At 43.5% G+C, this 16,985-nt stretch overlaps 2 protein-coding genes across 2 annotated transcripts in view; both read left to right on the top strand.

Moving 5' to 3' along the window:
* Positions 1-11,214, top strand: part of SLCO3A1 (solute carrier organic anion transporter family member 3A1) — a 111,845-nt gene extending 100,631 nt beyond the window's left edge. The window contains exons 8-10 of the mRNA XM_065734017.1: positions 1,542-1,717; positions 4,395-4,459; positions 9,236-11,214. Of these exons, the coding sequence (XP_065590089.1) occupies positions 1,542-1,717; positions 4,395-4,459; positions 9,236-9,615 (621 nt within the window). The 3' untranslated portion in view covers positions 9,616-11,214. The remainder of the gene's footprint in view (positions 1-1,541; positions 1,718-4,394; positions 4,460-9,235) is intronic.
* Positions 1-16,985, top strand: part of CHD2 (chromodomain helicase DNA binding protein 2) — a 284,189-nt gene that overhangs the window by 63,585 nt on the left and 203,619 nt on the right. The window lies entirely within an intron of this gene.

A 16,985-nucleotide genomic window follows, 5' to 3' on the forward strand; every position in this document is an offset into this window, starting at 1 on the left:
AAAAGGTACTTTTGCTCTCTCCATGAGAGCTTATTGGAAATAAGCAGCCAATTCTTCGTCTTTGCTCTGATGGAAATCTAGTCCCAGGGTATTTCAGTAGAGCTGAGCATTTAGATGGGTTTTAATCTGCTGGGCTGTGTCATGGCTGGTTGGTTACTGCAGTAAGAACCAGGAGGTACAGTGCTGCACTGCTGCCACTGCCCGAACACCGTTGCAGTGGTCCTAATTGCCACCAGCTCAAAGCCTTCAGGTAGCAGCTTCTAACTCACAGCACAGGGGTTTGTTATTTTAATGAGTGTTTGCCAGCCAGAAAGGCACCTGCATGTCTCCTCCTGCTTTCCTGGAGTTCTGCACTGCAGTCTCTCTTGACCGCTACGCACTTGTTTGGAAGAAAATCATTTGACTCCTACACAGAAGAAAGAGATCGGTGTCAGGAAGGCTAGAGCACTGTCCCCATGGTTCCTTTACTATAGAGCCAGTGAACCAGAAAGCATACTTTTGTACAGTCCTAAGGGCACCCCAGCAGAAAAGCAAAGGTACTTCTGCTTTGATGTGGTGGAGGGGAAGGGGAGGGGATTTAGCTGTTTTTCCGCATGTTTTACTTTATGGCATTACTTCTCTTACAAACATGTGACCCGCAAACCCAGCAGCCCAAGGAAGACAAGCCATGAATCATTTATGATCGTTTCATTCTGTATTCATTAAGGGATTTCTTGGTAGTATTGTGCTCCTTAATTGCATTGACATCCCCCGCTCAGAAATTCAGGAGGGTGAGCTGGAAAATAAGAAAAAAACCTAAATGTGCGACTAGCAAACAAAGCTTCTTTTCACATCCTGCACTTGCTGAAGACATCAAAGAAAAATGCAGTTGTTCCGCCCCTCCTCCTGATCACATATCGATAGTTTATCTTGCCCCACTGCAGCTTTTAGCTCTACAAAAAATGCCTCTGAACCAGATGTCATTCGTCAGCCCCGTAGGGCTCCTGGTTCAGCGGTGTCTGTGGCCCCAGGCTGAAATAGTGAGCTCGTGGTGGTCTGCTGCACCTCCTGTGGCTGTCCCCTTCCCAGCATTGAGGATGCTGGAATCAGGCACTGAACCCACAGCCAGGAACAGGGCAGCAGGCTTACCCGGTGTTAATGTACTTCAGTTTAATTGCAGGAGCCAAGAAGACAGAGGTAAAGTGGAAAGTAATTAGAACCATAATTTGGGGTTCTTTTGTGTCTCGGGGACACAAATCGTTTCTTTATTCTTCTCCGAAGGAGTATTACTTGGTAATAATTTTGTCGCAGTGACATTTATGGGAGAGACTTGAAAGGAGCAGAAGAAAGAAACAAGCCAAGGGACGGTGTTTCCTTGCTGGTTGCTGGTTGCATGCATCAGAGCTGGCACGCTCCTGAAATCCTTCCCAAGCTCCCCTCAAATAAGCACTTAGGAGTGATTTTATTAACTGTAGGAGGGCTCAGAGTGGCTGTGGCATTACAGAGTGCGAGCGGTGGGGCCGTGGCTCATGCTTACTCTGAATCCCCATGCTCCTCCACAGAACCTCAGTGGCTGTTCCTGCCTCAGCTCTGTCCCTGCTGAAAATGCCACCGTCGTTCCTGGAAAATGCCCCAGTCCCGGCTGCGAAGAGGCCTTCTTGACATTCCTCTGTGTGATGTGTGTCTGCAGCATGATCGGGGCCATGGCGCAGACGCCGTCGGTCATCATCCTCATCAGGTAACCCCACGGCTTACCTGGGGGCTGCTCCCAGGGGGAACGGGGCCATGGGTGCTGTTGCCCCACCAGTGTGTTCAGTACTGGGAATATGGATATATTCACAGAAATGCGGATGTGCAGCAGAACGTGGGCTTTGTAGTTGCATCAGCAAAGTGGTGGTAGTGCAGCCCTGTGTTCTCAGCAGGTAAGAGCTTAATAAGATACCTGTAGAAATGGCCTGGGGATCCTAGAAACCACGGAAAAATGAAAGGCTATTGCAAAGGTGAGCGTTGGTCAGTACCCCCTTGTGTTTAACTTCTCTCATCCTGAACCAAGTCCAAGAACAGAAGGAACTTGAAATTGTGAAGGACATCTGTGAGTAGAGCCAATATGAATAGCTGAAGTAGCTTATTCAAATATCTGACCTTGTGTTATTTCCAGACACATGGAACACTTCACCCTATGATATAAGCATTATACCTAAGCCCACGTTTATCCAGAATTACTTATCTGTCCGGGCTGTCACTTACTACGAATAATAACCAGAGGCATAAATAGAAGATCCATTCTGCAGCCTGGAAAATTCCAATAAAACCCAATCAATAAGGTTTGTATTAGAAGCACACTCTTCAGTGGATCTTGGACAGAACAGCTCTGTGAGGGCATGTCTCCCTGCAGGATACAAAATGAGATATTCCACATACTAGTTCTTTTCTTTTTCTCTCTTTGCATCTGCAGTAGCTAAAGGGAAATCAAATTTCTTGTGATAAATATTGTGGCAAAAGCAATTTGAAGTTTGAAGGGTTCTTTGTTCAAGGGAGCTGCCAGCACCTGTAGGATCCTGAATGGAGTTGTCTTCGTGTCGACTTCAAATGAGATAAGCCAGTCAGCAGCCAGGAAGGAGAATACAAGCCAAGAAAGAAGGGAAGGGAACATGAAAAATACTCATCTCTCACTTCTGGGAAATTAATTTTCATCCATGCAAATTAGTAACTACACACCTATCGGAGTTTTAGTGTTTTAGCCACTAAAATACACGAGAAAGAGCTGTTCACCATATACGACCTCACGTTCTCTGCAGTTTCGGATAAAGCTTTGCAGAAAGGAAGTGTCTGCTACTGCTTGTCCAGCAGGGGAAGCAGGTACCACGTGGGCAGAAATAAGTGCAAGTCCATACCCTGAAGAATCTGAGCATTTGGTGTGAGATTTATTTGCTTCAGTGTCTACTAATTAGATGTCTTGTCTAGGAAAGTCATATGTTCACTGTTGTAGGCAATAAAGATAGGACGGTGTCTCCAGGTGGCAAATGTTACTTCACCCTAAAGGGTGAGATGGACTTTGGTCTTTAATGCAGAAGGGTGGACAGATGAACACCATTATTGATTAAAAACCCACTGTGATTTTTTCAAAGGATTATCATTTTTTTTCCATAAAATAAACTCTGATGCTCTTTCCCTTTCCTTCATTTCCCAATCTACTGTAGGATCCTATTTGAGCCAAGCCATAAACTACTTGAACATTTTTCCAGGATTAAATACTTCATGGCATGGCATTAAGTCTTTATATTGAGCCTGGGTAACTGCTGAAACACAGCCAGAGGTTTGGGCTTCATGCAAGACTCGTGATATCGTGTTACATGACCTGTGTAATGCGTGAGAACTTGGTCTTTTCTTAATTTAAAACCAATTGCTCTTTCTGGCTATTTTATCTGTATTTTTGGGATTCCCCTCCAATGTATATGCAGTCACATGGGGATCATTATCTGCTTTCCAAGCCTTTGTATCCTGTGGGACATAAAATGCTATTATAAGACTTAAAACCAAATTAATGGTTTCAGAAATGCCAAAGGCTTCTCTGAGCCTTCCTCAAGAGGATAACTTTAGCCGGTAGCATCCTTGAGCTAAGCGAATTATAAAGCCATGAATTACTTTTTAAAGCACCTTTGAAGGCTGATACTAATGAAATAAACTGGGTTCTGTCCGTAGAAAGAGGTGGGGCACTAGTTGTTTTCCCAGTATAAAACAAATTCCATGAACGCTATTCTATTTGAGCATATCCCCACTGGGAGTTTTGATCCAACAGTTTTACTGAACGTTTTGGTCCTCCATCTTCCTTTCCTCCCCTATTCTCAATAGTCTGAGAAGCCTCAGGGCAAGAAGTTTTCTCTCCTCAGGTTGGATGTGAAGAAAAATTTATTGTCGGAAGGAGTGGTTGGTCATTGGCAGAGGCTGCCCATGGAGGTAGTGGAGCTTCCTGAAGGTGTTCAAGAAACATCTGAGGAGTGTAGTCAGTGGGCATGGCGGGTTGGTGATTGGACTAGGTGGTCTTAGTGATCTTTTCCAACCTTCATGGTTCTGTGATTCTAGATGATACTAATTCTCAACATTTGGAGCCTTAAAAACACGATGGGGTAAAAGACAATTTGCTGGGATGAGAATTTCATTTTTTCCCATCCAACAGCAAGACGAGCTGCTGTTGCTAATGACTTTGCTAAATTCCTGCACCTATCACATGGCCACCACTGCAATTACTTTTGAGGCTGTAGGCGGTTCAGGCAAAGGGAGAAGAAAAGCCACATTAATGACTTTTTGAAGAGGTGGTGGTGGCATCCTGTCTGACAGCACAGAATTGCCATGGGGTGTGTTAATGAAAGCAGAACAATAAGAATCGATTTCACTCTTTCCCTCTCTCCCTACAGAACCGTGAGCCCCGAACTCAAGTCTTATGCTTTGGGGGTGCTTTTCCTGCTTCTCCGTTTGCTAGGTAGGTACAAAGATGACTTGTCTTTCTCCCCCAGCCCTTTCCTCTCTCACAGAAAACACTGTTTTTAATATATGAGAGTTGAATTCTACTTCATGCGTACTTACTTGACATCAGAAATTGCAGTTGTCACGGGTGGGATCTGATGCAGTGGGGTCCAAGACCTCCCTATGAAGGATATGGCATCCAGATTTCCAAAGGCACTTTTCCTGCCATTTGAATTGTGCTAATGGAAAAAAATGTGGTCTTGCATGAGAAATGACCATTTCTGCCATGCTCTCACGCAGCCAGTTCTCTCCTATAGCTATTAACGTGTCAGCAGCTTGCACAATTACTGCTTGTATTGCATGTGGCTGAAGTAGAGGAATACGTATTTTTATCCTCATTTCAGGGACAGGACCTATGTTACATATGGTGTGTTTGTCCCTTCTTTCTTGTGTCTCAGAAAGAAAAACAGTAAAACTAGACGGGCAAAGTCATTGTACTCTCCTGTGGGTTAATATCCCATTAAAATGCATATGGCTGTTCCTTCCTCTGGACCAGTATGTGTTTCTCATGTGTGAATTAAAAGGAGCACACTGGGCTTTTGTTTGCCTGCTCCTTATTTCTAGGTGGATTTTTTTCCCTTTTAAAGAGATGGCTCCTGTTTTACAACCCCTATATTTCAGCTCATTATCTCAATGACCCATCGTTGTGTGAGTGTGCATGGTTTCTGCACGTCTTGGAAGTGGGATTTACTTGTTTCTAGGGCTCCTGCAGCAGAGCACAGGCAGTGCCTTCTCTACTTGACCCCAGTCACAAAGGGGTGAGTTAAATGCCATCTTCTAGGCTGCAGTAAAGCACTAGGAAGTAGGGGACCAAAAATCCCATAGTACCACTCATTGCCTTGAATAAGTATTTTATTATTTTTGGTAACAGCTCACTCTCCACAAGCTCAAAGGGAAATGATGGTCCCAGACCAGTTTGTGTTAAAGTCAATTAGATTTTCATTGCTCTTGGTAAAGTAGCTGCAGTCATACAGAAAGCTCCATCAAACAAATGCACCAAGAGCTCAGGGAAGTCAAAGGGAAGAGTCTGGGCTGGATTGGCTCTGGATCAAGCCTGGCAAAGGCAGCATTTTCCTGTGCTGTCAGCACTGCTCTTGGGTTTTGGCCTGTCTGCAGCTCTTGCTGGCTGAATGTGGAGTGTCATCAGGCAAGTCTGCAGGGAGGGCATCTGCAGACTGTTGTTTCTCAAGGAAAAGATATTTAAGGGGAAAGATTTTCTCTCTTTCTTATTCCTTTTGAAAGAGAGAAATCTTCAGAGATAGCGGCACCTTCAATTCCACTAAAACTGGGCTCAGACATATACTGAAGATGAATAGATCTTCTTTTTCTTCCAGTAAAGAAGCCATAGTAAAAATTCAAACTCAAATCTTTATGTGTTGCTCTGTCACCAAGGAATTCCCTTGAAATAAGAGAATACATCCCGTAGAATATCAGCAATGTAGCTAGAGCCCATAGAAAATGAAGAGAAAGGTGCTTTTCAAGATAAGCCAGGGTATCCAAATCTCGCCCTTAACAATCTGACTAGCTTTACTGATATATTTTAAAAGCTTTTCAGTTCACCTTTAAGCTTTGACTTAAGAAGAGAGTGATAATAGCTGCTTCTTGAACCAAAGGAGTATATTAAATATAGGTGGTATGAGACCCAGAGGTGCAATCGGAGCTAATAGATTTCAGTAAGGCAGAGACAGCTTTTTTCTACAGCCCTGCAGTTTCTGCAATGAAATATATATATAGCAGGAATTTTTTGCAACACTTTGCAATAAGAGGTAAAGCATGATTGAATCTCTTTAATATTCACTGTAATAACATGAAACACAACTGAACTCTCCCAGTATCCTCCTGGACATATTATCTCATTCCACAGGAATTCTGCTGTGAGAGAACACCATAACACTGTCTTCATATAAATGTGCAATAGCAGTTTCTCAGAGTGTGGTTGGAGCCAAAGGTTTTCAAACAGCAGCTGCTATACAGGGGGCTCTGCTATGGAAGTTAACTTCCTATTACATATCGTGTGTAGAAAGATAAAGCAAATAGGACCAGAAACCTGAAATCTCTCAGTGCTTCTGGTAGCTGGGGAAGTGCTGGGCTAGATCAGAAATGTGCAGTTCGAATCCATTGCAATGAAAAAATGAATTTTGCAAAGAGCACGAGACAAACTCCCGTGATAATTTCATCTGTTTGTGCCAAGGATTGTCAGCAGTGATCAGGTCTACCTAGAATGGAAAAGAAGGGTTCCTGGATACATCCTTTCTGAATGGCGCTCACAATGCATTGTGACATAACTCCCATTTAACAGAAGTTGCCTTTTCTTTCTCCTCCAAGCCCAGTGGGTTTGCTTGTCTTTCCCAACCTGACAAAAATGCAGTACTGCTCTTGAAAGAGCTTTCCAGTCTGCAGTGCAGCCCCTCACCTCCCATGCCTCAGAGGTACTGGCTCAGTCCTGGGACTTTCTTCCTCTTCCCTGATTAGAATGACCTGTAACACTGGTAGCTAAAAAGAAGTCTTTCTTCTTTTGTTCTTTAAGGTTTCCACACCTCTGCTTGCATCCAAGTAGATGTACCTCTGGAGTTCAATGAAAAACGTTGTTCCTCAGGTGTTATAAGAAGCAGTTTTGAGGCCAAATTATACATATACATATATTTTGGGTTGGATATTGGGAAAAATTTCTTCTCAGAAAGAGTGTTGGGCACTGGCACAGGCTGCCCAGGGAGGTGTTGGAGTCTCCACCCGTGGAGGTGAACAGGAACCGTGGGGATGTGGCACTGGCCAGTGGGCATGTGGGCATGGTGGGGTCGGGTCAGTGGTTGGACTGGGTGATCTTAATGGACTTTTCCAACCTTTATGATTCTAAGATATTGAAAACATGCAAAACCAGCTGAAGCTGAAATGGGAACGGTGGCTATTTCTGAAATTCAGTCTGTGCATCTCCAAAGCTTTTCATCAGCATCTCTCAGCATACTAAGTATGGACTCACACCTCAAAATTATGGTCCAGATGCAGCTTTCCTTGCTCAGTGCCACATCTGGATGTTAGCCCTTAGGTAAGGTGGCATCCAGAGGCAGCACTGCCCCAGGCACACAAACTGCACTCAGCAACACAGTCTCTTTGCCTGTTTGTGGCATGAGCCTGGCTGCATTTTTGAATGCTGGATTCAGTGTGCAGTTGCCTGCAAGTTTCAGAAACAGGCATCTTTTAACTTAGAAGCAAATCCAGCTCTGCCTAGACTTTCCCATCATTGCAGTGACAAACAGGGAGCTGGCACTGACATTGTTTCCAGAACATAACTGGGTTTTAGATGTGATGACTGGAACTATTGCTTCTAACAAACAGATTGTCTTGTTTTCATATCATCTATTTTTATTTACTACATTCATGGTTCAGATGTGTACCAGAAGCCCGTGTAGCCTTTCTTTACTCCTGCTCTTATTAACTTGTAAGGAAGATCAAACAAAACCTGCAGAGCTCTATTCATCAACAAAATAAAATAAAAAGATCTCAGTTACCACAGGGAACAGTGAATGCAACCAATTTATTTGTAGTCTTAGGATATATGTCATGAATGTCATTACTTTGTTCGCAACGAGCTGAAGGAAGGCATCATATTTAAGCCATGAAATGCAGGTTAGTAATGAAATTGAATCCAAGATTAAACGCTTTCTATCTAAAATCTGCAGTCCTCGTGTCCGTGTGCCTACACGTGTATTTATAGTCACAGCACCTACAGATGGAGTGATGCTGTCAGTGCCCAATCTGGGAGAGCTCACTGCCCACCTGCTGTTCAGTTCATATAGACGGGGTGTTCTCCTTTGCTTGCTGTCTTAGCACACAGCAGAGGGCTTTTTGGGTTTTCTTTCTTTTTCCCTAGGGCTTGTCTGCTTCCAGCCTACCCTTATATACCCTTATACCTGTGATTCTGTGCTCAGTGCCTGGTGCTGACTGGGGAGTGCACAGCTGGGTGTGGGTGCCCTAACCACTGTTGAAGCACTTTGAAATGGGGGAGCCTCTACAGCAACCCTATAGGATGGGAAGAAGTAGAGAGGAAAAATGTCCCATTTATTGGTTAAAAGGTGTTGGAGTGATTGCTCTGCTTTTAGATTGCAGCTCTGTTGCAGAACGAGACATGCTCATCAGCACTTAGCTGCAGTGGCTGTAGGAGAATGCTACTGTGATATTTCACTTAAAGTCACGCTGAAATTTTCCCTTCTTTTCATATTTAATTATTGGAATTCATAAGAAGCCATTTCTGCTTCTCCTTAGATCAGGAGAAAGCCTACTCCTGTGTCAGGGAGAGGTCCAAAACCAGATCTCGGTGTTCCAGCTGATTTCAGACTGAACTGGAGTCCTGTGACATCCTTCAAGTGAACACCCCGGAGTGCAGCATTACCAGCATCTAAACAGAGAGCAATCTCCTCTTTTTTCATTTACCCCTCCACGTAGTCTCATTAGGCTAACCAGAAGCTTAATGAGAGGCACTTAAACTTGAGTAAAATCCTACCTGCATTTGGGATATCAGCAGGAATCTCTTCCATAGACATTGACTCCAAGCTAAAAACTCATGCACACTTTGTTTAGGTTGATTTAGAGCTAAAAAAAAAAAAATTAGCAAATCCCAGGCTCCATCTGGGACCATTAACCTCGCTAAGTGCCCTCTTTCCATTCAGCACAACCACGTCCTCTCTCTTCATCATTAAGAAAATAAAAGCATGATTTGTCTCTCTTATTTTGACAGGTTTTATTCCACCTCCGTTGATCTTCGGGGCTGGAATTGACTCCACGTGTCTGTTCTGGAGCACGTTCTGTGGTGAGCAAGGAGCCTGCGCGCTGTACGACAACGTGGTCTACAGATACCTGTACGTTAGCATTGCTATAGCCCTCAAGTCTTTTGCATTCATCCTATATACAACCACCTGGCAGTGCTTGAGGAAAAACTATAAAAGATACATCAAGAACCACGAAGGTGGTCTCAGCACTAGTGAGTTTTTTGCCTCTACTCTCACCTTAGACAATCTGGGGCGGGACTCAGTGCCCCAAAATCAACCACATAGGACAAAATTTATCTATAACCTTGAAGATCATGAGTGGTGTGAAAATATGGAGTCTGTTTTATAGTGACTGTGGAGGGATGGACTGTATTAATAAATCTAAGGGTCCTTTTTCATAATAACGAGAAAATGAAGATACAAAATTACAAAACAACAATGGCAACACAGGAAACTTTTGTCTTTTTCTCAAAGTCAAACCCAGTCGGGATTCTTGAGAACATCGTATAATGGGATCACTTGTGATATCGTTCGGGGTGATGGAGAAAGCAGGGAGCTGCCAGCCCCTCTGGTGACAGTACGGGCTTCCAAAATGAAGGGCATCTGCAGAGGTTCATTGGAGAGCTCGGCCGATAGAGAGCCTTGAGGCGTGAGGTACAGAGGAAGCAAGATGACCATGGCCATGCTGGAAGAGGCATTTGCAGCCCCAGGGGCCATCTGTTCCCACAGCGTGGGCTGAAGAGTCCGCCTTTCAAACCGGGGTGCTGCTCAAACCCGACGTGCTCTGTGGTGGCTGACACCAGCCATGAGTCCACGATAAACAAGTGGCTGGAAAAGTGGGTGTTGCAAGTGGCCTTGCAAGTGGCTGGAAACCTTCCAGGCAGCGAGCAGTGCTGTCCCAGTATCCGAGTCCTTCCAGCCGAGGCGTGTTTGCAGCTCGCAGCTTTTGGGTTGTCAGTGAATAGCTGTGCTCCGATCTTTCAAACCCAGTAAAGTTGGAGATGTTTGCTCACACTTGCCAAATGTGCTGTCATTTTTAAAGAGGGATGAATTCCAAATGTTTGTCTGTGTAATCCTCTAATTTTTGAAGTTATTTTCGAATCTGTGTTAACCCTTAAGTCGCTGACACTTTTCCATAGGGAGGACTTAACGCTGGTTTGGGGGAGGATCCTGTTTAATAACGTGACTCAAGGGGTTTGTTTAATCCTCTGCATTTTTTATCCATACGCCTTCATTCTAATATGCTACCAAGCCAATGAAGACACATAATGTGTTTTTAAAAAAGAGAATGAACGCACTGTGTCTCTATAAAAACAGTTGGAGAATTATAGATAATATGATGATTTACATAATATAGTTTTTTCATATTCTACGTGACTCAGTGAATACATATATATGAAGGGAGAAACTGTTTATGTTCTCTCCTGTTTTTAAAGATATATATATATATATATATAATTTGCAATCTAGAAATTGTGTGGTGGATGTTTTCTTTAAAGTACACGTGTGTGCGTATGTGTGTATGTAGCAGATGAAAGGAATACTGACCTTAATCTTCACAACAGATATTTTTCTCACTTGAGAAACTCCACTCATTTCCATGGAAGCCATGTGAGGAAATTAGAATAATCTCCTCTCCCAGAGGCTGCATTTTGCCCTTAGGGTTCAAAGTGCACCGGGTTATGGGAGCAGAGGCTGGTCAAGCACTGAGTACCTCTGAAATGTTTGTTCACATCCTCAGGAGGTACCCATTCAGAACAGATTTGGCTTTGCCTTTGCAATGCCATGGAAATCAAGGGAAAGCTTTTCACCTGATTTCAGGAAGCCATCAGGTCAGGCTTATTTTGCATGTATATTTTTATTTTACAAAACATTCCTGTTGGGAAGCAATACTAAGTGATTGTGTTTGATGAGTTTTCCCTGTCCAGACATGGAAACCAGACCCATTTCCACCAAGTAAATGTCGGAAGGGTTTTAGGGGTCAGTGTCATAATCAGAAACCTTCTTTTTTTTGTTTTCGTTTTGTTTGTATTTTGAAGCTGTTGTGAACTTGCAGGTGTTTAGAGAAGTAAGCTGACATGCTGATCTGAATGCTGAACATCATTTCCATGCTGAGCTGATCTGCTTCCACCCCTCACCCGCTGCTGGTACAGTTATAGGGGCTGATAACCTGCTACTCACTTTTAGCAGACCTTGCTCTTATCTAAGCATTTACACATGTGTGTGGGGCATCAGACAGCTTCCACATGATTTACTTCACCAGTGTGTTTGTAATTTATGCACAGCATTACAAGTTCAGCATCAGTAAAGGCAAAAAAGAACGAAATAGGTCTACCAAACTCCACTGTGCCAAATGCTAAACAAATGTTGTATCTGCAGATCTTTCATTCTTGGTTTGCAGCCGTGCTAAGAATCACTGGGATAATGAAAGGGTTTAAGGAAAAAAAAGCTACAAATCTATGCAGTGCCATTGTTAGGTGGGGAGGTAAATGATGCTTTTAGACCATTAGATTTGTTTAGTGTATCCTGTCTGCTAGAATAAGAGCTACTGCATCCATAAAACAGTGAATTTATAAAAGGCACAGGGTGCATAACTGTCTCATAAAATATGTATAATTGTCAAGTATAAGCCTTTGAAATCATTCTGTACAGTTCTCTTCATTCTGAAAATTTATTACTTAGACTGCTGTCTTTTCAAATGTTAGCTCACTGTACACACACGTTCAGACTTGAACACAAATGTTGGAGAATGGAACCTTTCTCAAAGCCTGACTGCTTGAAACTCGGTAACTCCTTTCGTGATTCCAATTTTTTTCCTCTGAAGACCCAAGGTGAAGGAAAGTGGTGCACTGGCATGATGGAAAGCAAGCTCCCAACACTCAAGAGCTGTGGTTTGTCAGTGTAGTCAGAAGTCCCCCTTGACTGGAGTTATAGAAACAGGATTCCAGCGCACTTAACGCTTTCAATTTTATTTTTTTCCTTTTTTAATTTATTATTATTTTTTTTTTATTTTATCTCTTCTCTTGGCCTGTGTGGGAGGTACAACTGAATGGAGTAACTTCTGTTATTTTTAAGCTTAACGTAAAATATCTGCATGATTGTTGTTTTATGTCTTTTGTTAATGTGATTTTTGCAAAGCTCTCTTCCCATCCCACTCTTTATTATTTTATTGTTTTTTAAAGAGATCTCTGAGATGCCTGCATCATTAAGGGCTTTTCTGTCAGTGCTTTGGTACAGGTTCAAAACAAAGGTTTTATTTTAAAGATTTAGATCAAAATCTTCATCCATCCCAGCAGGCTCTTTGCTTTTCTGATTCCAAAACCACAAACCAGGTTCATCTGCAATACAATCATTGTTTTAGGGCGACGAGTGAAGAGTCTCAGCCATCCTCCTGCTTCCCAGTGTGCAGCATGGGCATTTGCCTGTGGGCGCTTTGCTTCCATACCACAACTGCCTTAACTGTGTGGCAAACTTGAGAACAAAGATGGAGTTAGAAGAGTGTCCATTCCTGGGAGCAGCAATGGTGCCATGGTCTGAGCAGTGCACTCCTGATTCATCCATGAATTTTTTTTCCCATATTCAGGGGGGCATTAAAATTAAGAGTTTTGTTGAGCCATCGGTCCCAGGAGAAATATTCTTCTCCAAGCACTGTGTTCTCTAAGGAAGCTGATGCTGGAGTTGTAACCCACTTGAGAGTCAGCAGTCTGTGAGGGGTTGTCCAGTTGCCTTGCATGACTTCAGGTTGGGGTTTCCTTTCTCTTGAATGGATGCCACCTTGGCATTGCCCCAGCGGAATCAGATGGGAACCCCAGTCAAAAATCAGTGCAGATGATGCTAGAATTGGTCCCGTTGAGGCTTTTTGATTTTACATCCACATCCAACAGTGGGATGCATTTTCAGAACCTTTTTCTAAATACATATTGAAACCATTCAGTCTTCTGTCTTTGCCCAGAACATCTTGGATGTATAATGGGACCAAAAAGATCAGCACTTGAATTATGTACACAAACCTTAGGGACCTTCCTTAGGGACTTGTTTCAGAAGAAGTCAGAAGGGCCTCACGCTGCCATACCTCTGTGAGATGTTCTGAGCTACTGAGTGCTTCTGTCATCCATCCCAGCTGGGTCTCACCTTGCTGCAAAGATGAGAAGGGAAAGGTGCAGAAGGGAATTAGTGTCAATTAGCTGCAGCAGAAATGATTCAGAATTGAGCTGATGGGCTGCGGACATTTGGAAAGTGATTGGATTATTTCCAAAAGGCTGAGTGTATTAGAAATGCTAAGTCACAGCCTGAACCAGTGATTGAGCACCTGGTGGGAAGGCAGGGCCAACCCAGGGAGGCTCAGGTGCATGCAATGTACTTGAGTGACCGGAAGGTGTGGAGCCAGGATCTATCCCTTCCCAGTCCTCATTGAAGTGCTGGCAGTGGAGGTGAGGGTATCTCTCTAAAGAGCTCTGCTTGGTGAAAGTCTCCTAAAGGTAAGGAGTTTTTCTTTGTTTCTTCATCCGTGGCTGCTGAATTTGGCTTGTCCTCATTTGCTGCTCTATTGTTGCTCTACTTTTCATCACATTACAACATTAAGTTGAGATACACTGTCATTTTTTTTTTCTTAAATTAAAAAATAATAATGATGAAGGGTCTGAATGAGGTTTTTATTTATTTTTTTGTGTGGTCTTTTCAATCCCCATCAGCGTTCAGTGTAGCATCCTTAGCTGGTCTTTGATCGTCAGAACTGTTGGAAGTAAGGTAGTTGGGATTTACCTTTGCATGTCCTGTGGGCACCATGTTTTCTGAAGATTTGAGCAAGACAAATGGTGTTGTGATGTTTGTTTTATTCTTGGCAAGGGACATGGGGAATTGTCAGCATTGAAGACGTATGCAGGTACTTTACCAGAGTGATGTGACAACAGCTTTGGTCCTTTGTTCACAAGTGTTTCTGTACTTGCTTCCACTCTGCCTTTGGACATAGACATGCTCATCTATTCCCCTAATTTCACATGAGGAATCTTTGCAGGAACAAGCAGCTGTGTTGTTGTTCTTCCTCTAGATCTGATCAACTCTTGTGAAGTTCTCAGACTTTGTGTGCTGAGTAAAGCACTCCTGAATATAAGCAATAATACTCACCTGATCCCACTTCCATTAGGAGCTTTTTCTTTTCTAACTGAAGCCTGCGCTTATCCTTTTCCCACCCTCATGTGCTACTGCTGTGATTCACCTTTTTTGTGGCAGTGACTTCATGAGGCTACAAAAACTCTCCTTTCCTTTCAACCTATGCTCTCCTGACCACCTAGCCGCACACCCCACTGGGCAGCCAGGAGATAATTAGTTGCTGTGAACATAAGCAGCAGTTAATTGAGGTGGACTGTGATGAGAGACTCCAGAAGTCAGAGGAATGATGATCCAGCCTCCAGTGCTGCTGGGTGGACCTGCCTGCCCTATCTCCTCAAAACCTAAGCTCTGTGGACGTTTCTTCCAAACCAGCTGTCAGCTTCCAGCCACAGTGCTTCCTCCCTTTCAGATTGAATATCATGAAAAACAATTTCTCCAAATGAGTGATGGTGCATTGGCACAGGCTGCCCAGGGACGTGGTGGAGTCACCATCCCTGGAGGTGTCCAAGAGTCACAGAGATGTGGCACTGAGAGACGTGGTTGCGTATGGGTCAGAAATTGAACTAGATGATCTTAGAGATCTTTCCCAACCTTCATGATTTCATGATTCCTCCAGTGGCAGCACCTCAGTTCTACCAAGTCACTACTGGCATTTAAATTTGCCTAGGATATGGGCAGGCCTCAGATACACTCCAAGTATGATAGTTTGTTCTGCTTTTATGCACTTTCTGTCACTTCATGGCTGCGAGATGTTTTCCATCATTCCATTTAAATTCCTAGCCAATCCAGGTCTTAATGAAATTACCTTGCTGAAAAAAAAAGGTATTTCAGCAGTTCTTAGACTTCAGGCATTTCTTTATTAATTAGTGATGCCAAGTATTATCTTTGGCTGTTGTCTATCCCTTGAATCCAGTGAAGCAGATGGGCCTCTCTCTAGTCAGAAGCAATACTAGGCTTTTATTTGACAGAGTATGAGCCTGGACCACTTTACTTTCAGTGTTACCACTGACGCAGGCTGAGCTGTGGTATCCCTTAGTCCTGAGAAGATATAGGGAATTCAGGGAAAGCCAAAATGGAGTCCATTTAGATGGCTGCAAGAGCAGGGTGTGGGATGTATGTAGTGCTCACATACCATTTTGGTTGTCGAAACCTTGCTTCCATCTCTATTTATTTGATGGATGGAGTGGCCCTAGGGATACGGTCTTCGGCGTGTTATGAGTTTGTGGTGTTTTCTCCAGTTGTAAGATTAACTGCAGGAGAGCAGAGTCTCACACCCTAGAAAGGAAAAGATTAGCAGTACCCTGACAATTTCCAGTGCTGGACTTGCTTTACACGAAGTCAGTGTCCGCACATGGCAAAAAGCAATAAGGAACTTGTCAAGTCCAACTCGGCAAATAATTTATAGCAACTTCATAAATGATTTTTTCCTTTTATTTCCTCCTTGTGAGTTGCTGAGGAAAAACAAGAAAATGCCTCTGGTGTGTTTGCAGGGTCATTTCTGCATATAATGTGGTTGGGTTGGGGGTTGGAAAAGCTTTCTTATAATTCATACAAATTTGTTCTGTCTGGACACCGAAGTCATGGAGGGGCATTTCTAATCCCTGGTTACCTAGGATGGGATTTTCTCCTCAGTACAAATGTTTTGTTCATAAGCATGTGATTAAGAATTGAGTAAGAGGATTCTTGTTTGGTGCCAGTGGGCAGAGTGCTGCTGGATACACGCAGCTTTAGGGCAGCCAAAGTGCTGGCTTTCAGCTCACCATTTACTTTCCAGGAATATTCTCTCCCAGATGCTTGAAATTCTCTGCCTCTCCTGGTGTTCCTACTGGTTAATGCATTTGAGTAATTACTGAAAGCAAACACGAGAAGGGTATGAACCCAGACAAAAACAAATTGCTGTTAAGGTGAAGCAGGTGGTGGAAATTTTATTTGCGATGTTATCACAGATCTGAAGCAGAAGTCCCTTAGGTATCAACGAGTTGTGTATGGCCCAGCATATCCTGGATCCTCCCAGCGGAATTGCCAGTTGGAAGGACAACAAAGTGTGTCTTTCCCTGACACCTATATATGTTTGCCCTTCAAAACCCTTTCCTTTTGCAGTTTAATATCGCACAAATACCCTTCAGTGTAAACTGGGTCTCAGTGCTATGTTTTTGGTGCCTCACAGCAGTGTGATCTTGAAAGGAAGGAATGGGTTGGATTAGATGATCTTTCCCAACCTTAATGATTATGACTCTGTGAGTGACCCCTGTTCTTTGCCTGTGAGACGGGAGGTGGTGGTCCCTCCTGAAGCATCACAGCCATTTTCCTCAAGTCTTTCACACAGCAGGACCAGAACTGTGCTCTGTTGGTCACAGGTGGCCTACAAGCTGTGCTCGGAGGTCTGCAGCTTGTCCTGCAGCCCCTATTGCCTTCTTGACACCTTCAGCTATAAGCATGGTTGTGAGGGATATGCATTAATGCCATTGACAGATATTAAGGTTTGCTAATGGTCTATGAGCCCCAAAGTATGGGAGTCTCCCATGTCAGCACATAACAGCAGGTCCCGCCATCCATTTTTGGGAAGGAGCCTTCTCAGAGCAGGGTTCAAAGCAAAAAGAACGGGTGCTG

Source organism: Cyrtonyx montezumae, unplaced genomic scaffold (assembly GCF_038088225.1).
Source record: "Cyrtonyx montezumae isolate F1298 unplaced genomic scaffold, pur_monq_1.0 scaffold_17, whole genome shotgun sequence".
NCBI classification, from domain to species: domain Eukaryota; kingdom Metazoa; phylum Chordata; class Aves; order Galliformes; family Odontophoridae; genus Cyrtonyx; species Cyrtonyx montezumae.